Here is a 26,661-nt window from a genome sequence, read left to right on the forward strand (position 1 = left end):
TTCAATGGGAGGCAGAGAAAGTGTATTTAGCGGCGTTTTATGCCCGCAGCGCCCAATGGCCGCGGGCGAAAAGCGCTGCGAAAATCGGCGTGCAGGGAAAGGAAAATCTGCCTCAAAACTTCCAAACTGGATTTTGAGGCAGAAATTCTGCCTGCAAAATACTCCGTGTGATCATAGCCGTATGGTTCTCAATCCAATGCTAGCAGGAATAATACAATGTAGGAAGGTTACATTTAGAGGAGACTTGTCAGCACTATGTTCAATGAGCCATAAGCCAAAGTGATTGAGTGGCGAGTCCCAGGTGAAGTCATTAAACATGCAGGAAATAGAGAAGTTCAAGTATATTTTATTTGAGGTGGGAGATGTACCACAATACATTATTGCCAAAAATTCACTGGTACAAAAAAATTTGCATCTGGCAAAAATGTTTGACATCACTATAAATTAGTTATACAGTACTCAGTAACTTTAGAACTTCAACTCGCATTTTTTTTATTTCATTCTTTGTAGCTAAAAATTGCGCCAGTATTAGAAAGTCCTGAAGGAAATAAGGCATGGGCTGCAAGAAGAGGTAGCTGGTCCATCAGGGGATTTCCATTTCTCTCTCAATACCCACATATTTCAGAGCGTCAGCTTGGCTATATCTACAATGAAAACAAGAAATGGTTACATCCAGAGATACTATAATTTTAGCATGTGTATCGGAGTAAGGCCCCATGCACACGACCGTATATTTCATCCGTAATTACGGACCCATTCATTTCTATTGGCTACGGACATCTTTCAGTATTTTTACGGATGGATGTCCGTGCTGAAAAAATTATAGAACATGTCCTATTCCTATTCATGTCCTAAGGAACGTTTAAGAAAAAAATAATCATAATAATAATTTGAATAGATATATTGTATTAAAAATGGGCTAATAGCCAAAAGTAACTACAGTAACATGCATAATCAAATAGCACCAAGATGAATGCGAGAGTACTAGTGACACGAAGCAAAACGCTCCATACAATCATCTCTAGCAACCCCTCTCATACACCCATATTGTGATGATGCACATTGCCAGTAATCCAACCTGACTAGAACAGTGTCCCTACGCGTTTCTGCACTCTATTAGTATAGGAGTGCGTCCTCAGGGGTACACATGCAAACAGGCAGTCCTTTTATATATTTCAGGACTAAGCCCCGTTTGCATTTCTGTATTATTTAAAGAGTATGCCGGACAGCACAAAAGTGCTGTATCGTGTCTCCCGGCGTGCGAACGTCACGGATATCTGTCCTATTCTTGTCTGTAACTACGGCACAGACTCTCCCATAGAAGTCTATGGCCGCTTACATAAATACGGACATGCATCCGTAAACCTTCCATATTTACAGAAGCGTTGCTATGCAACATGTTTACTACATCATTTGTGGCCTCCCTAATTTTTAACGGGTCCGTATATAAGGATGCAATGCGGTCGTGTGCATGGGGCCTAAGGGTTAATTTACAAGTGAAAACTTTTTACGGTAATTTCTGTTATCATCCCAACTCGGGGGAAGGTACTGGTTCTCCTTGCGGACATACAGCTGGTGTAGGTGGTCTGACAGGTAATGCTCGCTGGGAAAGTTATGCAAATTAGATCTAAATAGGGAAGGCATGTCTCTAGTGCCACCTATAGGTAGCTACCCTGTAAGTCAATGTCCAAACCATTAACCCCTTCCCGCTGCAGCCACTTTTCGGATTTTCACTTTTGTTTTTTCCTCCCCACCTTCCAAAAGCCATAACTCTTACTTTTCCATCAATATTGGCGTATGAGAGCTTGTTTTTTGCGAGACGAGATTTTCCCAGCACCATTTTTTCTACCATATAATGTAGTGGGAAACGAGAAAAAAAATATATGTGGGGTGGAATAGGAAAAAACAGTGATTCCTCAACCTTTTGGGTGGTTTTGTTTTTACGGCGTTCACCGTACGTTTACCTTTATTCTGTGGGCAATGCGATTACAGCGATACCAAATTTATATAGTTTTATGTTTTACTACTTTTACAAGGAAAAAACTGATTGTTAAAAATAAAATTTGAGTTTTGTCGCCACATTCTGAGAGCCATAACGTTTTTATTTTTCTGTCGATTTAGCCGCGTGAGGGCTTATTTTTTGTGGGGCGAGCTGCAGTTTATATTGGTAGCATTTTGGGGGAGAAGGGACCAAAAAACAGCAATTCTGATGGTTTTAATTTTTTACGGCGTTCACTAAATAATGATATATTGTAATAGTTCAGACTTTTATGGACGCGTCGATACCAGCTATGTTAGCTTTTTATTTTTTTACATTGTGCTTGAGGGAAAATGAGAAAAGGGGGGGGGGGGGGTGTTCTTTTTTATTTTATTTTTATTTGTTCCCCTAGAGGACTTTAACCAGCGACTTTAGATCGCTTTCACGATATACTGCAATACTAATGTATTGCAGTATATCGCGATTCCGACTGTGAAGCCCTGCCGGAGGCCAATGGTTTTGGGCCTATTTATCACATACAAAGGATCATGGATCAGTTTGAACATATCAAAATACTTGAGATCAGGTTGCCCTATGCCAAAGAAGAAATGTCCTTGAAATGGGCGTTTCATCCCATCAATGCCCCAAAATGCACCAGTAAGCCAATAACATCTTGGTTACAGACCAACAGGATTGAGGTAAAGGAGTGGCCAGCCCAATCCCCTGACCTTAATCCCATAGAGAACTTGTGGGGTGATATAAAAAATAAATAAATCTGGTTTATGAGACAAAACCCAAAAATGCAGAACTGTGGAATGTAGTCCAATCTTTCTGGACTGATACCTGTTCAGAGGTGCCAGAAGTTGGTCGACTCTATGCAACACAGATGTCAAGCAGTTCTCAGAATGGCGCTGCTATTTTTTTTTTTGAACAGCCTAATATTCCTTTACTTTCTTTAACCCCTTAGTGACCAGCCCATTTTAGGCCTTAATGACCAAGCTATTTTATTCGTTTTTCTATAGTCGCATTCAAAGAGCTATAACGTTTTTATTTTTTCGTCTACATAGCTGTATGAGGACTTGTTTTTTGCGGGATTAGTTGTGCTTTTTAATGGCACCATTTTTGGGTACATATAATTTTTATATTAACTTTTATTAACCTTTTTGGGGGGGGATTATAAAAAAAAACTGAAATTCCGCCATTGTTCTATGCGTTTTTAAATTGACGCCGTTCACTGTGCGACGTAATTAACATGTTACCTTTATTCTATGGGTCGGTACGATTACGGCGATACCACATATGTGGAGGTTTTTTTATGTTTTACGACTTTTGCACAATAAAAACACTTTTGAACTAAAATTATTTGTTTTTGCATCGTCTCTTTCCAAGAGCCGTAATTTTTTTATTTTTCCATCAATGTAGTGATTTTTTGGGCTTGTTTTCTGCGGGACAAGACGTAGTTTTGAGTGGTACTGTTTTGGGGTACATGGGACTTATTGATTCATTTTTATTATGACTTTTTTGGGGGGCAATGGAAAAAAATTGCAATTTCGCCATAGTTTTTGGCGTTTTTTTTTTACGGTGTTCACTTTGCGGTTTAAATGACATATTAACTTTATTAATGGAGTCATTACGGTCGCGGCGATACCACATATGTGTACTTTTTTTTTTTTTTTTACACTTTTACTAAATAAAACCACTTTTTATGGAAAAAAATGGTTTTATTTATTTTTTTACTGTACTTTTTATTAATAATCTTTATTTCACTTTGATGACTTATTTTATTAGTCCCACTAGGGGACTTTACTGTGCGATGTTCCGATCGCTGCTATAATGCTCTGGTATACTTCGTATACCAGAGCATTATTGCCTGTCAGTGTAAATCTGACAGGCAATCTGTTAGGACGTGCCTCCGGCGCGTCCTAACAGGCATATGTCCAGGGCAGACCTGGGGGCTTTTATCAGTCCCCCGGCTGCCATGACACCCCATCGGAGACCCGCGATTTCATTCGCAGGCCGCCGATGGGTGAGAGAGGGAGCGCACTCCCTCTGTAAACAAAGTTAAATGCCGCGGTCGCTATTGACGGCGGCATTTAACGGGTTAAACGGCCGCGATCGAAGTAAACTTCGATCGCGGGCGTTGGAGCAGGAGCTCAGCTGTCATCAGACAGCAGAGCCCCGGCTCCTGCCTGCACGGGAGACCCGTGCAGGACTTAGACTAGGCTGACGTGAAAAGGCGTCAGCCTAGCCTAAAGCCCAGTAGTAAATGACGTGAAAAGGCGTATTAGTGGTCACTAAGGGGTTAAAGGATTAACACAAACTGGATACATTTTGTTATTGTTTGGATTTGGAATTAAATGTGTAGTATTTCCAGTGCACTTACATTTAGGCAAATAAAAATTATAAATGATTATGCGCTTCATTTGCTTTTTTTAAACTCACTGCTATTTTTTTGGAACACTACTGTATGTGCGAATAACACATGGTCAATGTAGAGCATAGAAAAATTAAGACGTGCAAAATAATTTAAAAAAAAAAATCACAAAAAGGTGATGCGGAAAACTGCTCAATGCTCGACCTGCTAACATGCCGGCCTCCTGGGATGACGTTTCATCCCAGGAGATCGCTGCAGCCTGTGATTGGCTGCAGCAGCGGTCACTTGGGATGAAAAGTCATCTCAGGAGGCCGGTCCTCTAATGTTATCCATGCCGGCTTCCTGGGATGTTTCATCCAATGTCACCACCGCCGGTCCCAGTTCCAACTGCAGCTGCATCCTTAGGATGCAGGTACAGTAGAATTGAATGATGGAGCAAGAGTGACGGCTCCTTGCTTCAGAATTCACTCTGCCATGAGCGGCTCGGCGCAGGCAGGCGCGATGTGACGTCAACGCGCCTGTCTGCGCCGAGTTACTCATAGTACAGGCCGGAGGACAAGGATCCTCCACCCGTCGGGGGAACGGGGATAGGTAAGTAATTGTTATTTTTTATTAGGCACATATGAGGGCATTATACTGGGTATGGGATGGGGAGCGCATATAGTGGCAGCATTTTACTGTATGGGGTAGCTAGAAGGGACCTTATACTCTATGGGGGCATTATACTGCAGGGGCAGCTAGGGGGGGGGGGCATTATGCTTTGGTGGCATTATACTATGAGGACAATTATATTGTGTGGGGGCATTATATCGTGGAGGTAGCTCTGAGGGGCATTATATTGTATGGGGAGCATTATACTGTGGGGGCATCCATGGGGACTGTTGGGCAAGGCGGCTGGGCATAGACACGGGTCTGGTGATGTTGGGGAGGGGTAGGGCAGCCCAAGCTGAATTCTTGCACCAGGGTCCATGAGCCTTTAGCTACACCCCTGCTGCTATTTGTTGTGGGTTTTTCCTCTCCATTGAATTTAAATGGGGGAAAACCCGCAACAAATAAGCAACGTTTATGCAAATACAATTGACATGCTGCGGAATAAAATTCTGCACCGCATGTCAATTTCTGAGCGTTTTTTCCCGTTTTGTATTTACGCAGCGTGTGGATGAGACTGGTTTTATCTCATCCACATTGCTGCTACTGTATTATGCTGCGGAATACCCAGGTATATAATACAGGTAACGCTGTATTTACGCAATGTGTGAACTGACCCTAATTCCTCATTCCTCAGCTCCTGGAAAATCTTTCTTGCATCAAACTGGTCCTTGGTGCAAAAAAAGCTTGTTGACCACTGATTTTAAAAGTACCATATAATGTACTGGGAAACTGAAAAAAATTATTTGCGGCTGAAATTGCAAAAAACTGAATCCGCCATTGTTTTTTGGGTTTTCTTTTTACGTCTTTCACCATGTGGTAAAAATTACAACTTAACTTTATTCTGCGTCTCAATACAATTACGGTGATACCAAATTTATAGAGTTTTTTTTATATTTTACTAAAGAAAAGACTATTTGTTAAAACCCAAAAATTGTTTTGTATCATCACATTCTGAGAGCCATAACTTTTTTTAATCGATTGAGCGGTGAGGGCTTATTTTTGGCGGGACGAGCTGTAGCTTTTACTGGTACATACAACTTCTTGGTCACTTTTTATTACTTTTTTTTTAGAACTAATGTGACCAAAAAAACAGCAATTTTGTCGGTTTCAATTCTTTATTTCTTACGGCGTTCAGTGGGCAATAAATTGCGTTTTACTTTATTCTATAAGTCTACGGCAAGCGTTTGCACAATAAAACCAAATTTTTATAAAATTATTTATTTTTTGTGTCACCATATTTTGAGAGCTATAACTTTTATTTTTCAGTCCAAAAAGCTGTTTTTTTTGCAGAACGGGTGTTCGTTTTTATCGGTACTATTTTCGGGGTACATGCGACTTTTTGATCACTTTTTATTCTATATCTTGGGAGGGGTGGTGACCAAAAAAAATAGCGATGCTGGCATAGTTTTTAATTTGTTTTTTTTTGCGGTGTGTTCACTGTGCGGGAAAAATTAACAGTTTTATAGTTTGGGTCGTTACGAATGCGGCGATACCAAATATGTACGTTAACGGTTTAATTTTTTTCCTATAATAAAAGAGTTATTATAGGAAAAGAAAAACTTATTTTTACACTTTTATAAAACATATGGTCCTCATAGGCTTCCATATGGCAGACCTGGAGGCCATTGTCTGGCCTCCGGTTGCCATGGCAATCCCCACGATTGCATGGGGGCTGCCGATGTGCTACAAACCCGCTAAATGAAGCGATCGCCACATTTAAGGGGTTAATTGACTAAATCAGCGGCGATGAGCCGCTGATCGCCAACACTGGAGTGTCAGCTGTCGGGGACAGCGGACCTCCCGATTCCCGATGCACACTGTCGCCGACAGTGTGCATCGGGCACGACACAGTGACTTCCTGTCACTCTGATAGGAAGCCTATCCGTATCACCAGGACGCTGGTCCTGATAGGCTTCCGTCCATGGCAGACACGGAGGCCATTGTTTGTCCTCCGGTTGCCAAGCCAACCATCGACAAACCCCACTATTTTAGAGCGGGCTCTGCCTATGTGCTAGAAAACCCTAAAATGCGGCGATCGCAACCGATCGCCGCATTTAAGGGGTTAATTGCCAAAATCAGCGGCAAAGGACCGCTGACCGGTAAGAGGGCAGCTAACCTCCCGATGCACACTGTCGCCGACAGTGTGCACCTGGAATGACTCAGTAACTATACGTCCTCGTGTGGGAAGTAACCTCCCGCGACAACGTATAGTTACTGAATGGTGTAGCTAAGTGTTAAACTGCTAAATCCATCAGCACTTACACTGTAATAGTTTCTTCAGAAGGTCTCCACCCCACAACCCCATATCAAAATGATCAACCATTCTTATGCTATTCGTGCGCCCATTATTGAATACACCATTATGACTGCACGATTTTGGCCACAACACCGCCTAGCCATTAACAAGCAATTTGACAACTGTGCCAGCACAGTTTTCGGCCGCATCACTGTCACGTCAATGCTGCTTCGTGGGGCCTTAATTTAGCTTGGAATAATTTATAGTTACATCCATAATGTATTTTAAAGTGTTTTGGGATGGTTTTCAACTTTAACTCCCTCTCATTTTTGGCAGTTTCAATGCTTGTTCCCTGGTGCGAATTTCAAATGCTCAAGCAGTTATGGCACGTGTCCGTGTCGAAAAATCTACATTGGCCTAATATACCATTCCCAGTGTCGAGAATGTGATGGATCATGTCATTTTGTATGTGTTTTCTGTCCATCAGTGTCCTGAAATTCCGTGGCACACCCTTTCATTTGGCATTTCTCTGGTCTCCAACAACCGTAGCGCGTGGCATTTTTTTCATGTGATTTTATTCCATATTTGTCTCATCTTTTTTTTATGCTCTACTTGGGTTTTTGGCATGTGGTGTACTTGTAGATGGCTCTCCCACTATTCTGATGCGTCCCCGATTACCCTACTTATTACTTTTTCATATGGTATACATGTGACCATATGTCATTCGCACATATACACAAGCATTATGCAGGATATTGTGGACCTTTATTGCATTGTACAATTTTTGAATATGAATTATCACAATTATAAATGACAGCATGCATAATAATATTTTTCCTATGCTGGATTTTCTCATACACAATGCACTTCAATGTATTTACTCATCCTTACAGGTCATCATGCACACTGCTGGTTCACTTTATGACCTAGTGATGGATCGTTTAAGTTCAGTCTCACCTCACTACCGCTGTCTGCTGGACTAAAGCGGTTTGTTTTGTTTCTATGCCCCCCTGTTCCTGAGATATGGCCCCTGGTTGTTTTGGAGCCAAATATGGTAACGATTCGCTTACTAGCCAAGAGGGCGTCATTGCCAACGATTACCCTGAGGTGGAGCTACTTCACAGCCTGTCGCTATCCTATCCGCGTGAGGCTGCTACATACAGTGCTAGCTCAGCGTGATCTCAGGAGGCTCACTGTGAGATACTGAGATTGGAGGATCATTTCAAATAACGTTACATTTGCCTTAGTGCAGATGCAGCCCTGGCGACAGCGCTCTGGTCAATCAACTACATAGGACAGGGGAGGGGGGGGGGGGTTGGAGCGGTAGATACAGGATTCTTCTTGTTTCGGCAGGCGGCAGAATAAAACGTTTTTCTACTAATGCAAGCGGTAACAGCAAGAGCACAGTTATGTCCCTAATCTGTTACCCAATAGTTACCTAGCGGTGTGATTTGTTTGGCAGTATAAAATCTACTGACAGACTCCCTTTAAATGTATCTCCCCCCATTTGCTTTATATGCAGCATATGTACATTGGTGATAATCATCCAAATACAGATATTTTTTTGTAAAAGGCGCAATAGCAGATCCAGGATACATTCTACCTGACAGGAACCCATTAAATGCTATGTACAACTTCAAAAGCATCTTTTTGCTTTTTTTTTTTTATAATAAAAATGTGTGTCAATGTGTTTGGTGCAACTTTGTAATTACATATTGGAGATACAGATGCTGCATTCATGGGCCCTTCACACATGTGAGAATAAGGGTATGTTCACACGGCTTATTTTTGAAAAACTCCTGAAACCCGGGAAGCAGAACGCCTCCAAACATCTGCCCATTGATTGCAATGGGAAAACGGCGTTCTGTTCGGACGGGACGTTTTGAAAAACGGCCGCAAAAAAGAAGTGCATGTCACTTCTTGGAGCCGTTTTTCATTAACTATTGAAAACAGCTCCAAAAACCGCCTCGAAAAACGTCAGCAGCTTAAAAAAAGTCTGAGAATCAGGATCTGTCTTCCCTTGAAAAACAGCTCCGTATTTTCAGAAGTTTTTGGTTCAGCGTGTGAACATACCCGAACAGTGAGGAAATGCAATGCACATCTTTGAATCACAAATAGGAGGCTGTGATGGCTTCTAGAACTAGAATTGCTCGCAAACAAGTTAAGAAAGACACAGATCCTAAGAATGGGAGTCTCACGAAAGCTACTGAAAATAAGGGCAGGTTTCTAAAATTGTAAACTATAATTTTGGAAGGCCAAAAAATGGCATTTGTTCATCTGAAAGCACGTTATAAGGTTAAGGCCACACGGAGCGGCACTGACCCGGCCGCATCGCAGCCAACAATTACACCAGCATTCAATTCGGCGCACCTGTCAAAAAGCCTATTAATGGCCACGCGGCGTTTTGGGTAAAACGGCCCTTTACTTGCAAAATTGTTCAGCCATTAATTAATACACCCTTTATGGCCGCACAATTTTGCAGGTAAAAATGACCATTTTACTCCCAAAAATGCGTGGCAATTAACAAGCTATTTGACAGAGGCGCCGTACATAGTGCCGACGCGGTTGTTGGCTGCATCGTGTCAGTGCTGCTCCATGTGGCCTTACCGTTAGACTGAAGCCGCACTGCCAATCAGCTAATCATAGTGGGTCTTTTCTAACCGGGGAAGTTGCTTATTTTCCCCGAATGAATGGTCGAATCAATGCCACCAGGGAGTAGGTCACCCCTTGAAGTAGTTCTCTGCTGTGGACAAGCATGGGAGAAGTCTCTACGACAACCATATGAAAGGGCATATAGGACATATGAAAATGTAATCCAGATGTTCCAGCATTATATCAAATGTCACTTTTTCTTTGTTAAACATTGTTTTGATACAAAATGATGTTTTGGATTCAATGAGAGCAAAACAATCCAGCGATAGATATTGCCTAATAACTGTACATTTACTTGGACCGTTGTTAGATACATGGTACATATTAGAATATGACACAAACCTGTAATCAAAGAATAGTTCTTCACCCGTCTGGATGGCTCTTTTAGCAAATATGCCTATTCTATGGTCTCCATTAACCATCATTACTGAAAGAAAAAGAAAAAGGTGGTTCTTTTCCCAGGTACCATCCCAATATACGCAACTGCATCTATCCCCATTTCAGATTTTGCTGTGTGTACTAAATGAGATACATTACCTTTTGCATAGCAGTTTGGATTCACAGAGTGGTTTGCAAAACGAATTTTGTTGCCTTTGCGAGTTGCATCAACTACAAAATCTAAAATAAACAAATAACAGGCAATAAAGAAAATATCTGTGTGGAATAACGTACAGAACGTTTTAGAAATTTAGAGAAAAGCCCTTTATAAAATAAAATTGTCATGATATGAATACTGTTGTCAAAGCACACAATTCTCCTATCACGTGCGATGTACCATATTTTTCGGACTATAAGACGCACCCAGGTTTTAGAGCACAGAAAATTGGAAAAGTAGTAAAATATGACATTTTTTTTTCTAAGAAAAAAAACGAATTTGCTAAAAAAAAATAATTCTTCTGTTTCACCACATTCTGCTAGCCATAACTTTTATATTTTTTTTCATCGATTGAGCGGCGTGAGGGCTTATTTTTTGTGGGACGAGCTGCAGTTTTCTATTGGCACATACAATTTTTTATCACTTTTTATTTAATTTTTTTTTCGTTCTAAGGTGACCAAAAAACGATTCTGGGGTTTTCCTTTTTTTACACCGATCACCGTGCGAGTCAAATAATGCTATATGGTAATAGTTTGGACTTTTACGGACGCAGCGATACCAATTTTTTTTACTTTTTACATTGTGCTTGGGGAAAAAATGGGAAACGGTTATTATTTTTTTAAATGTTAATATTTATTTACACTAATAAAATATGTAAAAAAAAATTGCGATAAATTTTCAGGAGTTTCCTTCGGGATCGCTGGTACAATACACTGCAAAACATGGATGAGTTACAGAAACAGCGGTCCTCGCTGAACTCCCATAGTAGTAAATGGCAGTTACAGAAGCAGCGTAGCATGCAAGCTACGCGGTTTCCGTAACTACTATTCCGTTCTATGGGAGTTACGGCAACTGTGTAGCTCAGCGAGTTACGCGGTTTCCGTAACTCGACCATGTACGCTGTTTTCGTAGCTACAGAGTTCAGGAAACAGCGTAGCTCGCAGTGCTACGCGGTTTCCGTAACAGTCAATTTCTATGGGCCTCTTAAAAAATGGGTATACAAACATAAATCTGGGACCGCTGGATAAATACATGACATACCGTGTGTTTTGATGAGACCTTCCCAATCCTTTAGACATCACCAGCCTAGAGATGGTGTTTTTTGTTTTTGTGTCAGTCTCTCTCTTGTCACACATTCTAAGCCACCACAACTCCAAGAGATTTCAGTACATGAGTCTATTTATCTGCCTATTCCTGGTCGTCCTTGCATGAACAGTTCTATTGGGACCACATGTTTTGGAATCCTTTGTATTCACATTGTACATTGTATCTCTGCCTTTCTGGTTATTTATATTCGGATGTACAATATATTCAGAAAGTCTTCAGACCCTTTCAATTTTTTTTCACATTTTGTTATGTTGAGGCCTTGTGTTAAAATAGAAAAAAAAATAAAAAAATTTCCCATCATTCTGTACTCAATACCCCATAATAACAAAGTGAAAACAGACCCTTTACTCAGTACTTAGTTGAAGCATCTTTGGTAGCGATAACAGCCTCCGGTCTTCTTGGGTATGATGCCACAAGGTTTGCACGCCTGGATTGGGGGATTTTCTGCCATTCTTCCCTGCAGATACTCTCAAACTCTACCAGGACAGTTGCTGGACAGCCATTTTCAGGTCCTTCCTGAGATGTTCGATAGCGTTCAAGTCAGGGCTCCGGCTGGGCCACTCAAGGACATTCACAGAGTTGTCCCTAAGCCACTCCTGTGTTGTTTTGGCTGTGTGCTTCGGGTCGTCTTGTTGGAAGATGAACCTTTGGCCCAGTCTGAGGTCCTGAGAATCGCTCTGTACTTTGCTCCATTCAGCTAATCCTCTACCCTGACCAGTCTCCCTGTCTCAGCTGCTGAAAAACACCCCACAGCATGATGCTGCCACCACCATGCTTCACCGTGGGATTGTATTGTGCAGGTGATGAGAAGTGCCTGGTTCTCTCCAGACATGACGCTTAGAATTGAGGCCAAAAGGTTCAATTTGGTTTCTCAAAGTCAGAGTCCTTTAGGTGCTTTTTTTTGCAAACTCCCGACAGGTTTTCATGTGTCTTTTACGGAGGGGAGGCTTCTTTCTGGCCACTCTGCCATAAAGCCCAGATTGGTGGCGTGCTGCAGTGGTGGTTGACCTGGAAGTTTCTCCCATCTGCACACAGGATCTTTGGAGCTCAGCCAGAGTGACCAGTGGGTTCTTGGTCATCCCTCTTACCAAGGTCCTTCTCCCCCGTTCTCTTAGTTTGGTAGGACAGCTAGCTCCTGGTTGTTCCAAACTTCTTCCAGTTAAGAATTATGGAGGCCACAGTGCTCTTGGGAACTTTCAGTGCAGCATAAATGTTTTATACCCTTCTTCAGATCTGTGCCTCCACACAATCCTGTCTCTGAGCTCTACAGGCAGTTCGTTCCTCCTCATGGCTTGTTTTTTTCTCTCTGATCTGCACGGTCAGTTATGAGACCTTATATAAACAGGGGTGTGTCTTTCCAAATCATGTCCAATCAAATGCATTTACCACAGGTGGACTCCAATCAAGATGTAGAAACATTTCAAAGAGGATCTATAGATATAGGAGGCCTCCAGAGCTAAATTTCAAGTGTCATAGCAAAGGGTCTGAATACTTATGTCCATGTGAAATTTCAGTTTTAATTTTTTGCAAATTTATTATTCTGTTTTCACTTTGTCATTAAGTGCAGAATGATGGGGAAACACTTGAATTATTTATTATTTTAGCACAAGGCCTCAACATAAAAAAATGTGAAAAAAGTGAAAGGGTCTGAAGACTTTCCAAATGCACTGTATATATGAATGGGAGACCATATTTGTTTTGTAAACTTCAATAAAGTTTATTAAAGGTTATGAAATAAAATAGGTACCCTGTCCTCTTAAAGAGGCTCTGTCACCAGTTTATAACTGCCCTATCTCCTACCTAATTTAATAGGCGCTTTAATGTAGAGAACTACTGGTTTTTGTTTTATTTATGCAAATTTGTTCTTAATGCCCAAGTGGCCTTATTTTACTTTACCAAGTTGGCGTTGTAAAGAAAAGTGTATGACGCTGACCAATCAGCGTCATACACTTCTCTTCATTCCAGCCCAGCTTGATCGGCACTTAGTGTATGGCGGCTTGCCGCATGTGGAGCGCCTCCACATGCGGCAAGCCGCCATACACTAAGCGCCATTATGCAGGACCCAGGATATTACAGTGCCTGATGAAGGTCAGAGACATGACCGAAACATCGCACTTATACTGGCATAATTACGAATATTAAAAATCTATCTTTGGATAACGACTTCTGGTGTGCATTGTAATTTTCTTATGTTATCTGTGGTCAGTCCTGGAGAGACTGGGTTTAGGCCGGTTATATGTGGCCCCAACCGCAAGAATAAAAGGGCAAATGGAGCACTATCAGACCGGTTCTCGTTGGCTAGGGGGTCGCATCGGGGCTGTCCATTACCCATGTTCCTATTCGCTCTGGCGGTGGAGCCGTTGGCAGGGATTGAATAATGGGACGTTGGAGGAACGCATAGCATAATATGCAGATGATATGTTGTTGTTTATAGCAGACACCGAGCATACCCTTCCGATAGTTATGGACCTTATTAAACGCTTTGGGACATATTCAGGACGGACTATAAACTGGACAAAATCAGCTATCATGCCAATAGACCCGGTTGTTGTCCTGAATGGTGGGGATGGGGTACTCATACCAGTGGTCACAGAATTCAAATACCTGGGGGTTACAGTGTCGGCAAAAGTGCTGGATTACTTGACTCTTAACGTTATGCCACGGTTACCGAAAATAAAAGGCCAAAGTGGAGGCTTGGAATAAGCTTCCGCTTTCTGCTTTAGGTAGAACTAACTTGATAAAAATGCTCATGCCTCAGGTGATGTACATACTCCATAACTCGTCGATATGGATCCCCAAGTACTGGCTTAGGAGGCTTCACAACCTTTTTGGGGATCTGGTGTGGAAAAAAGGAGTGCCCAGAATAGAATTGGAAAAATTTAAATTGCCAAAGACAGAAGGGGGCCTAGCCTTGCCAAATGCGTGGGTGTATTACCTCGCTGCTCAAGGTCAGCATTTTTGGGGGTGGGAGAATGAGAACAAACTGGAGTCCAATGTGCGCATCTTAGAATATTTGGGGGGGGGAGGGGAAAATCCACTGGCGGGACTGGAAGTACATACATACAATGGGTTAGCGAGCAATAAACCATCATTAATTCTCATGCATAAAGTGTGGTGGCAATGTAAGCAGCTATTGGAGATAGGGGAATGCAACAAGTACACCCCACTCTGCAAAAATCTATTTCTGTGGGAACTGTATCAATTGGGTAGGATGCAGGGCTGGGAACAAAAATACATTATAAGGCTGGGTCAGTTACATGATGGCGACACCTTCAAATCCTTTCAGCAAATAAAAGATGTGTTTCAGTTGGATCACACTATGTTTTATCAGTATCTACAGATCCATCATGCCTTACAGACGCAATCTAACTCGGTAGATCTGACAATACACGCTTTGGGTGTGCTGGAATATGTTGCAAAAGAATCTACCTCAAAGGGTTTGATTTCTTTGGGGTACGGTAGGTTGTTGCCCGAGCACCTAGGTGATGTTATGGCGCCTGTTAATGCCAAATGGGAGCGGGATGTTGGCCCCATTCCCAAAGACCACAGGGGGGAAATAATAGCGTCACCAAGTGTTCTCTCTCTTAACGTAGCACAGAGGTGATCGCAACTCATTTCGATACACAAGGTCTATAGGACCCCTTGAGTACTGAAGTGCATGGGGATTAGAACGGATGCCAAATGTCCAAGGTGCCCGGAAGAGAAGGCGAACATTTTTCACATGCTTCGGTACTGTGGGACTCTGGGGACCTTATTGGGGGGGGAGGGCGGGGTGTATGATTTGGTGAGGAGAGTTTATGATGTACGGACTCCAGTAGATCCAATAGTGATGCTTCTGGGATATGTCGGAGATTTGGAGGGGGAACGGATGAAATGCTTTGCCATTGCCAAAATATTGTATCACGTAAGGAAGGGCATAGCCAAGCATTGGCTGGATGGGGAACCGCCCTCAATGCAGGAAATCGTCGCAACAACTATAAGGTTTTGATGGAGCATAAAATATACTCCAAAGAGGGGCTCCTAAGAAATTCGAGAAACAATGGGCCAGGTGGATTGATCACTCTGGAGTGGCATCAGAGGAACTCCTTACAATTCGTTCATTTACTTAAACGTAAGCTGGTACGACAGAATGATGTGCGCACCGTAGGGGGGGGTTGGATCATTGTATAATACAATTTTCTGAGATGGTATAAAAGAGCTGGTGGGGGACTGGACACAGTTGGTATAGGGAGGGTCCATATGATATATGAGTGATATTTTATGAAGGTATAAATATGGCATCCCTAAGATTGGAACAGAGGGAGGGACAGTTCGTGAAAACCGGTCGCTTGACATAACCTACTGAAAGCCTTGGATATATAGAGTGTTGGGGGACTGGGGTGGGGAAGGTGGGATGGGTATAGTTGATTTGACCTGCAGGTTCTTGATGTGCAAATACTATGCTTGTATTTCTTATTGTGTGATAACCTGTAATGCTGCTGTTTTTTGTTGAAAAAACTTGAACTGATTAAAAAAAAATAAAAAAATTGATATGTTCAGTTTGCACATGTAGAGAAGTAGAGTTCATTTGACTTTTTAGATTTACAATCACGCATGGCTGAAACGAACCAGATGAAGGAATTAGACCGAACAGAAGGTCTTTCCATGTAAACTGGCCTACGATATATGCTAGAGTTACCTATAAGAGAGTATATGGTAAGGAGAATTGGAGGTACATTCCAGCTTAGAATTTGAATAGATCAGCAGCATGCATAGTCGGCTCCTGCAACTCCTCCTCATTGTGGTATCTATATTACATTAGATTGTGTACGAATAGTACACAGGCCATTGTCAGGGCATACCTCAATATGCCCGAGCAGGGAATATGTTGGCTTCAAAAGATCCCAGGCCATCTGCCCCATAAGGTATGGGAAGAAATTGTGCCACAGGGTGGCAGGCATACAAAGCAGGAGCGGACTCCCTCCCATTACTCATGCAGCAACTATTCACAGCATCTCTTTGCTGATACAAGGCAAATGCTGTGAATTCAAACTAGAGATACAGGATCTTCCTGAAAGTAGAGCGCTGTCATTTAAAATTCCTCATAGAAGTTACAAACTCATTTACAACAGTCTTTAGGGCCATAGAAGCATCAGGGACTTTGAACAGAAGCGTCATTATTTCTATTTTATGTTTAAAAAAAAAATCTCAATTTTCTTCCTATAGCGTGGCCGCTCATCTTTTCAGAGAGGGTGGGGTGTAGCAACTTCAAAAATGTCCTTTAGATACAGATAATATGTCAGACTTACCATTGTTCAAGTTAAAGAGGAAACTGCACATGTATTTATCATACACTTTCCCTCTTCGATCTGCTTCATCCTGAGATATGATCTGAAAACAAACATATTTAACCACTTAATGACCAGCCTAGACACCACCCTTTGGAATGCTGCAGTATAAGGCCTCATGCCCACCTCAGTTATTTTTTTCAGGGTGCCATTTGTTTTTTTTTAACGAATAGCACACGGACACATTATTTCTATGGGGCCATGCACCCTTCCATTGTTTTAACGGAACCGTGGGGCCGTTCGACAAAAATAGAACAGGTCCTACACTCCTGTCCGTTTTTGACGGGACAGTCTCCGCCATTCCATTAATTTGGTCCTTTGAAACAACGGACTACACACAGAAGCCATTAGTGTGAGTTCCGTTCTTTCACGGATCCGTCATTAGTGGCTGTACAACGGGCATGGATGTGTGCATGAGGCCTAAGAATGTTTTTGTTTTTAGTTTCTTAGCCTAGCCGTTGTTTTCTACTTTTAAAAATGTTCCGTCCTGAACGGATTTATACAACAGCAGGACCAATATGCCTAAGGAAATTTCCCTGTAAACGCCGCCTCCTACTAATTTTCGGAACTAGCATACCATCTTTAACAAGCTGGTTTCTGGTCCAGCTACAAGGAAACGTAAAGGGGCAAATTTATCTATGTATTCACACAATTTTTCTGTTGTAAATACATTGAAAAGTATAGGGGCAGACTTATGGGTCCAAATGCGCCAGAGCTCTGACTCAAATTGTACCAGAATTCTGGTGAATATTCCATGCGCTACATTTATTGTCTATTTTAGACACGCTCAACAAGGGGGTGTGGATTAACGGGAAAGGGTGTGGCTTAAAATGTGCCACCATCCAAGTTTAACGCAAAAAACTGGCGAAACTAAGCCAACCAAGAGAAGGAATCTAGCTCGATGCGCCAAATTTATCACTCAGCACGCACCACTGATAAATATGGTGCATTTTCTGACTGCATTGTCTACACTATCTAAAATGTAGACAGTATTAGTAAATCTGTCCCATACTGCTAAACACCATAACGCCCCGTTAACAGTGTTTTTTTTGGCGTGGATATGGACACGGAAACCGCACCAGAATCGGTGCAAAAAGACGGTTGAAATCACCCCCATTAATTTCAATGGGAGGCTATTTTTTCCACGAGCGGCGTTCAGCCGATCACCAGAAAATAAAACGGCATGTCCTACCTTGCCAGAGCTCTGCCTCTGACCTCCCATTGAAATCAATGGGAGGCAGAAAAAACCTGCGGTGCTAATCTCCAAGCGTTTTTTTGCCCAGCGTGCAAAAAAAACAAACAACTGAAAACCATTGCAAAAAAGCGCAAGCAGTTAAAAATCTGCCTCAAAACTGAAAGAATTCTGAGGCAGATTTTTTCTGCCTGCAAAAAACGCTGTGTGAACAGGGCCTAATTATAAAGCCCCAATTTTTCACAGAGTGTGCAACTTATTTACCTCAATTTTGTCTACTGCTCAGAACACCCACTATGAGCCAGGGCTGAGAGTAACTAGAAAGAGAGGATCCCACTCTGGTGGAAGAATGACAATGTAGCATAGGACTTAAACTAATTGGTGAGCAATTCTAAACATACCTCTCCACAGTATTCAGAGATAAACTCATTCTTCTGTACAGGATCTTTGATGAAGATTCCCCATCCAGCCACATCAGATGGCGCCAAAAGCAAATGCTAAGAAAACAGGATATCTTAAGTTGCTAGTGGTGAACTAAATACCATAATGTGCAATTGCATTAAAAGAAAGGAAACAAAAGTAAAAAAAATAAAAACAATGAATTTAAAGTTGCTACTGGAACAAATGACATTGCAATTCAGTATCAACCTCACTGCGGCAAAGCAGTTCAGTCGCAAGACAGACATTCAAGTGTGTGAACATAGCAAGCATAAGCTGCAAAGGAAAAAGAAAAAATAATAAGTCACAAAACTGCACCTACTGCAAGGCACTCATTCAATGGCAATTCCCTTTCTTTCTAAGCCACAAAAAAATGGAAAACATGAAGAGTAGAGGATTAATGAGACCTGCTCTCACATGGCGGTGTCTCATGATTGTTGTGGAAGGAATGCAGTTTGAAATGGCCAGCTCACGCTCTGCACCATTCCTAATGTCAAGGCAGCCATACCGCCCATTCACGTGCATCTATTCCAAAAACTCAAGAGGCCTTACCTAGCAATTCTGACTCTCTGCCAAAATTGGACCATATCAGTCTGCAGAATCAAGTGTTATTGAAAGAGGGGGCAAACAAAGACAGGGTATTTGTTACATTCCTCTAACCCAAGAGAAAGGCAACATTACTCATTTTATACAGGGGTACAGTATTAATGAAGACTGGATGGGGGAGCCCCTAAAACAAGCCATCCTCTCAGAAGCAGCTGCTCATAAAATCTTTAACTGTCCTAAACTAAATTTGTCAAAGTCACATTGGCATACCTAATTAGAATAGTAAGGGGCTTCAGGGCCTAGCACTTACATATTGCAACTACCTATAGTCTCAATTTGTATTACTGCAATCTAAGGCCATCAATGCTGTGTTGTGTGTGCTGGTGTATTCAACTCGAGTCCTTACAGAGTTAGCATGACATTTGTGTAAACCACCCACTTGACATGGTCCGAAGTCAGAATTGTAAAACTAATGTCACAAACATTACCTTAAAGTCCTAAATTCTGTACCAAGGCAAATATTAACCCCTAAAGTGACATTAGTCAATGCTCTTTCCTTACTTTAAAGGGGTTATCCGGGGACCAAAAATTGCTTTGCATTCAATTTTTTATGTAAAAAGAAATCACTTACTAATATACTTTAATTAAAAATTCAGTACTAAATGGTGTTGTTCGCACCCGGTGAACTGTTCCCGGAAGTCCTGGAGCTTTTCTAATATTGATGACGCGCCGACACGGCCCCACGTGACTGAGGGATTGCTTCCTGTGCTGTTCGTGTCTGTGTGTTATTAATGGCAAGACCGCAAGGGGCTGTCACATTGCCTATTGCTGGAGTCCCCGAGCAGAGCATCAGCTAGCACTTTGCTCAGGACTCCAGCACTGCTCCCGACATTTGGTTCGTGACTTCAGGGGTTTCCTATCGCTGTAGTTCCGCAGCAGAGCACCAGCTGTGCTCGGGGACACCAGCATTGCTGCCAACATCACGGTCACTGTCCATATATGGATAGTGACGTCAGCAGCTGTAATGGGAGTCCCCAAGCAGAGCATCAGCTGATGCTCTGCCTGGGGATTCCAACATTGCTGCCAACTTCACAGTCGAGGACTTCCGGGAACAGTTTATCGGGTTGGAACGTCACTATTTAGTACCGAATTTTTAATTAAAGTACATTAGTAAGTGACTTCTTTTTACATAAAAATATGAAATGTAAAATACTTTTGTGTCAAAAAAGACAAAAGTATAATAGGTATGATACCTTTATTGGCTAACCATAAAAGTTCTATATGCAAGCTTTCAGAGCACAGAGGCCCAGCAATTTTTGGTCCCCGGATTACCCCGTTAACTTTTGTGGCAACAGTATAAGTGCCGCCATCGTAAGAGGCTCTATACCTTACTTTGCCTGTATTCAACAGAATACGACAAGAGGGAAAAGCACTGTCAGGAGAGTCCGGTTAGCCAGTTTTTCCTCAACCATTTATTGGCTCTTGGAGTTTTCGCAGTAATACAGACTAATTGAGAAAAACGGTCTAACAGGGCTCTCCTGACAGTGCTCTTCTAGCATTTCCCTTTCAGTTGGATATGGCCACACAATATATACAGTCTCATTACAGAGGAGCTTTAAATTCTTAGTCTTCTTTGCACCAGTGTAAAAACCTGGTTCCTGTACTTTGATACTGCTTATAGAGCTCAGTGTTGCTAAACATGCAAGAGGAAACGCCTTCAACTTTCTGAGAGCTTTACCTCAATGTATCTAAATCCCTCAACTAATAAGGCATGTGGCTCTGACCTTTTTGGATCCTCGCTGAATGCTGCAGTTCTTGCATGACACATTCTTGCTGTCCCAATGATCAGCAGCACCACAGGTGAGACATAAGTCTGGGTCACACTCCCGCACAGCAAGATAACATGGGCATTGCTTGGTGTTACACTGTGCTTTACAACGACATCCTGGGAACCTGTTTTGGCCTTTAGAAAATGACAAATAGGGTGATATGTATGAAACAAAACAAAAAAAAAAACACATGTAAACTCCATTAAATCCTAAAAGCAGATATTCAAACTTTATTTTTGACATTTAACTTACACTCGGAGCTGCACTGACAAAACTTCTCACAGAAATTCTGTGCAATCACACAGGGACAAGAGCCATCGCAGGGCTGGCGAGGATGATCGCAAGGCTGATAATTGTAAACATGATTAGAGGAACCATCTGCAAAAATTTAATTTAATTGTTAAGATACAAAACAATGAAAAATGAATCCTTCTTCATTTGCAGGATCTTCACTATTTAATAAAAACAAAAAAACAAATAGTGATTGAGATGGTACAGAAGAGGATAGTAGTGCAGTAGCCTGTAAAAATTTTTTTTTTTATGATTTTTTTTTTTTTAAATGAATCTGTGTGCATTTTCTATACACTATTTTCCTCTCTAAATGACCGTCTCACTTACTGTTCAGCTAAAAATTTGGCTGAACAGTAAGTTTCGTAATGCGCACCATACGACTTGCTGAAAGGCACATGTGCATGAAGCTTACAGAGTGTCTGCTAGATTTCTGAAGAGGATTTCCACCGAAAATTAAGGAATAACCATGAATCAATAATGCTAAAGGGGTCTTCTGCTCAGGATAACCCCTGTCCATATGCCTTATTAGGGCTTATGGACGTCAAGGGCAGCCATTGTGCTGGGTGACTCGGCACGAGATGTACAAGGTTGTCAATACAAACAAAACCGCAGTTTACAGTCTCCTGATAATGTGACAAAATTTTAAAGGTCTGTGTTTCAGCAATTCAAAGGTTTCCTTTAGACCAGTTAAAATTAAAATCACTTAAAGGGGTTGTCTTGCAACAGACATTTATGGCATACCCACAGGAAACTGCTATGAGTTTTTCGTAACTCCCAAGTTAAAGGAACTGCGTAGCACAGAAGTTTCCGTCGCCTCGCCAGGTTGGGGGACCTCCATTCTTGAGAAAGGCGCGGGTCCCAGAGGTAGGCCTCTCATCTATCAGACATTTATGGTATATCCTGTGGATATGCCATAAAAATGTCTTCATGAGACAACCCCTTTAAGCAGTAAAGAGGAAGTACCAAACCAAAGGCTGCAAAAATACTAACCTTTTTTTAACTGTATTTTCCTGCAATGTGCCGCCCACAACCTGTAAGAGTGAACGTTTCTGTTTTAGAAATCACAACAATGAGGCACAGACATTGGGAGGTCCAAATATATTCTATCAAGCGTGGCAAATTTTAAAATGTGTCAAGTTTAACTTTGATAAGTGGATAAGTAACCTAATATAATCATTTTTCTTAAAGTAATGATAAGTAAACAAATAAAGCATCTTTAACCCCTTCCCTCTTTAGCCACTTTTGACCTTCCTAACAGAACATTTTTCAAATCTGACGTGTCAATTTATGTGGAAATAACTTCGGATTGCTTTAACCTATCCAAGCGATTCTGAGATTGTTTTCTCGTGACACATTGGACTTTATGTTACTGGCAAAATTTGCTCGATAAATTCAGTATTTAAATGTGAAAAACACCAAAATTTAGCGAAAAATTGCAAAAATTAGCATTTTTATAAATTTTAATGTATCTGCTTGTAAGACAGGCCACACAAACCACACAAAATAGTCGCTAATTAACATCCCCCACGTCTACATTAGATGGACATCGTTTTTTTGAACATCCTTTTATTTTTCTAGGACGTTACAAGGCTTAGAACGTTAGCAGCAATTTCTCACATTTCAAAAGGCTATTTTTACAGGGGCCATTTCAGTTGTGAAGTGGCTTTGAGGGCCTTATAGATTAGAAACCTCCAATAAGTCACCCCATTTTAAAAACGTCACCCCTCAAAGTATTCAAAACAGCATTTAGAAAGTTTCTTAACCCTTTAGACGTTTCACAGGAATTAAAGCAAAGTAGAGGTGAAATTTACAAATTCCATTTTTTTTTGTTGCAAAAATTCATTTTTAATCCATTTTTCTTGTAACACAAAGTTTTACCAGAGAAATGCATCTCAATATTGATTGCCCAGGTTCTGCAGTTTTAGGAAATATCCCACATGTGGCTCTAGTTTGCTTATGGACTCAAGCACAGGCCTCAGAAGCGAAGGAGCACCAAGTGGATTTTGGGCCTTCTTTTTATTAGAATATATTTTAGGCACCATGTCGGGTTTGAAGGGCTCTTGCGGTGCCAAAACAGTGGAAATCCCCCAAAAGTGACCCAATTTGGTAAACTACACCCCTTAAGCAAATTATCTAGGGGTATAGTGAGCATTTTGACCCTACAGGTTTATTGCAGAAATTATTGGATGTAGGCCGTGAAAATGGAAATCTACATTCTTTCACAGAAAATGTAGGTTTAGCAAATTTTTTCTCTTTTCCACAAGGACTAAAGGAGAAAAAGCACCGCAAAATTTGTAAAGCAATTTCTCCCAAGTAAAACAATACCCCACATGTGGTAATAAACAGCTGTTTGGACACACGGCAGGGCTTAGAAGGGAAAGAGTGCCATTTGGCTTTTGGAGCCCAAATTTAGCAGGAATGGTTTGCGGCGGTCATGTCGCATTTGCAAAGCCCCTGAGGGACGAAAACAGTGAAAACGCCCTAAAAGTGACTCCATTTAGGAAACTACACCCCTTGAGGAATTCATTTAGGGGTGTAGTGATCATTTTGACCCCACAGGTGTTTCAAAGAATTTATTAGAATTGGGCAGTGAAAATAAAAACAATCCCTTTTCTTCAATAAGACGTAGCTTTAGCTCAAAATTTTTCATTTTCTCAACAAATAAAGGAAAAAAAAAAGAACCCCCAACATTTGTAAAGCAACTTCTCTGGAGTACGGAAATACCCCATATGTGGTCATAAACTGCTGCTTGTGCACATGGCAGGGAACAGAAGAAAAGGAGTGGCATTTGGCGCACAGATTTTGCTGGATTGGTTTCTTGACACCATGTCACTTTTGCAAAGCCCCTAAGGTACTAGTACAGTGGAAACTACCCAGAAGGGACTCCATTTGGGATAATATACCCCTTGAGGAATTAATCTAGGGGTGTAGTGAGCATTTTGACCCCACAGGTGTTTCATAGATTTTATTTGAATTGGGCAGTGAAAAGAAAAATTACATTTTTTTTCTAATAAGACGTAGCTTTAGCGCAAAATTTTTCATTTTCTCAAAAAATAAAGCAGAAAAAGAACCCCAACATTTGTTAATTTCTGCTGAGTGTGGCAATACCCCATATGTGGTTATAAACTTGGGCACGCACATGGCAGGGCTCAGAAGGGAAGGAGAGCCATTTAGCTTTCAAAATACAGATTTTGCTGGATTGGTTTCTGGTCGCTATGTAGCATTTGCGAAACCCCTGTGTGACCAAAACAGTGGAAACCCCCATTTTGGAAACTATACCCCTCAAGGTATTCACCTAGGGGTGTAGTGAACATGTTAACCCCGCAGGTGTTTTGCATAAATTAGTGTGCACTCGATATTGCAGAGTGAAAATTGGATTTTTCAATAGATATGCCAATATGTGGTGTCCAGCTTGCGCCACCATAACAAGACAGCTCTCTAATTATTATGCTGTGTTTCCCGGTTTTAGAATCACCCTACATGGGGCCCTAATCTTTTGCCTGGACATTTGACAGGGATCAGGAGTGAGAGAGTACCATGCGAAATTGAGGCCTAATTTGGCGACAAATAAAGTATTGGTTCACAATTGCAGAGCTCTGATGTGAAATAATAAAAGAAACCCCTGAGAAGTGACCCCATTTTAGAAACTACACCCCTCAAGGCATTTATTAAGGGGTGTAGTGAGCATTTTCACCCCACAGGTCTTTTCCATAAATGAATGCGCTGCGGGTGGTGCAAAGTAAAAATTTAAATTTTTCCCCAGATAAGCCAATTCAGTGGCAAATATGTCGTGCCCAGCTTATGCCACTGTAGACACACCCAAAATATTGTTAAAAGGGTTCTCCCGGATATGGCGGTGCCATATATGTGGAAGTAAACTGCTGTTTGGGCACACTGTTGGGCTCAGATGGGTGGGAGTGCCATTTGGCTTTTCAAGTGTAGATTTTGCTTGGTAGTAGTTTAGTTTGAGCATTGCTGGTGTTTCCATTTATAATGTGGGGCATATGTAAGCTGGGCAGAGTATACCACGGGCATAGTCAGGTGGTATAATAATGGGGTAAACAATAAAATAATCCATAGATGTGTGTTACGCTGTGAAGCAATCATTTCTGCACAGGCCAGTGTCGCACTGATAAATGGTGTCTTTACTTATCCCCCTTTAGGTACACACTCCACATCTTTGCAGTTTGGGGAATTTTGCTGGTAAGTGTTGTCCTGGTATAATACGGGCGCCCTCGCTTCTAGCAGATATGTTTGGGCCCTGACCTTCCTGGTTCTCTAATTTTAGGGCCCCGATAAATCGTCTCTTGAAACAGATGAAATGTTCCCCTCTGATCTGCACAACTGCATATTTTTATTTCCTGACTTATTGAAGCCTTAACTCATTTAATTTTTTCATAGACATAGTGGTATGAGGGCTGGTTTTTGCTGGATGAGCTGTAGTTATTGGTACTATTTTGGGGTACATGCTTTTGACCTTTGGATCACTTTTTATCCTATTTCTTGAGGAGCAAGGTGACCAAAAAACAGAAATTTTGGCATAGTTTTTTTTATACAGCGTTCACCACGCGTTATAAATTACATGTTAACTTTATTTTGCGGGCCAGTACGATTCCGGCGATACCTAATTTATAGCACTTTTTCATGTTTTACAACTTTTTGCACAATAAAATTACTTTTGTAAAAAGAATGTATTTTTTCTGTCACCATGTTGTGAGAACCATAACTTTAATTTTTTTGTCGACGGAGCTGTATGAGGGCTTGTTTTTTGCGAGACAAGCTATAGTTTTTATAGACACCATTTTTGGATACATGCATCTTTTTGATCACTTTTTATTTCAATTTTTGTAGGGCAAAGTGACCAAAAACCAGAAATTCTGGCATTTTTTACGCCATTCACTGCGTGGAATAAATAACAATATTTTTTATAGTTTATGCGGTTACGGTCGCGGCGATACCAAAATATGTATGGTTTATTTATTTTTTTCAATAATAAAGGACTTGATAAGGGAAAAGGGCGATTGTGTTTTATTTTATTACTTAAAACTTTTATTATATTTTTTTACAACTTTTTTTTTTTTTTACACTTTACTTTAGTCCCACTAGGGGACTTGAAGTTCCAACTGTCAGATTTTTTTACTAATACATTGCACTACCTACGTAGTGCAATGTATTAGATTATTAGATCTGTCAGTCATTCACTGACAGCAAGCAGATTGGGCGGCGCCTAATCGGCTTCCGTAATGGCAGACAGGAGGCCATTGTTAGGTCTCCTGTTGTCATAGCAGTCGTGCGATTGCAGGGCACAGCTGCCGATTTGCTAGCAACCACAAAGATGCAGCGATCAGATCCGATCGATGCATCTGAGAGGTTAATGGCAGGGATCGGAGCTAGCTCCGGTTCCTGCCATTACAGGTGGACGTCAGCTGTAACATACAGCTGATA

The 26,661-nt window shown here is 41.4% G+C and overlaps 1 protein-coding gene across 3 annotated transcripts in view; it reads right to left on the reverse strand.

The window, feature by feature from the left end:
• Nucleotides 1-328: 328 nt before the first annotated feature.
• Nucleotides 329-26,661, reverse strand: part of EZH2 (enhancer of zeste 2 polycomb repressive complex 2 subunit) — a 77,901-nt gene continuing 51,568 nt past the window's right edge. For 2 of the 3 annotated variants that reach the window (XM_075828585.1, XM_075828587.1), the window contains exons 13-20: nt 22,207-22,247; nt 21,178-21,303; nt 20,881-21,059; nt 18,514-18,609; nt 16,882-16,963; nt 10,429-10,509; nt 10,234-10,318; nt 329-644 (exon numbers count right to left, since the gene is read on the reverse strand). In XM_075828585.1, the coding sequence (XP_075684700.1) occupies nt 584-644; nt 10,234-10,318; nt 10,429-10,509; nt 16,882-16,963; nt 18,514-18,609; nt 20,881-21,059; nt 21,178-21,303; nt 22,207-22,247 (751 nt within the window). In that variant the 3' untranslated portion in view covers nt 329-583. Of the gene's footprint in view, nt 645-10,233; nt 10,319-10,428; nt 10,510-16,881; nt 16,964-18,513; nt 18,610-19,102; nt 19,144-20,880; nt 21,060-21,177; nt 21,304-22,206; nt 22,248-26,661 lie in introns of those variants that run through there. The other variant, XM_075828586.1, reaches the window with a different exon arrangement.

This window comes from Rhinoderma darwinii, chromosome 5 (assembly GCF_050947455.1).
Source record: "Rhinoderma darwinii isolate aRhiDar2 chromosome 5, aRhiDar2.hap1, whole genome shotgun sequence".
Classification (NCBI taxonomy): domain Eukaryota; kingdom Metazoa; phylum Chordata; class Amphibia; order Anura; family Rhinodermatidae; genus Rhinoderma; species Rhinoderma darwinii.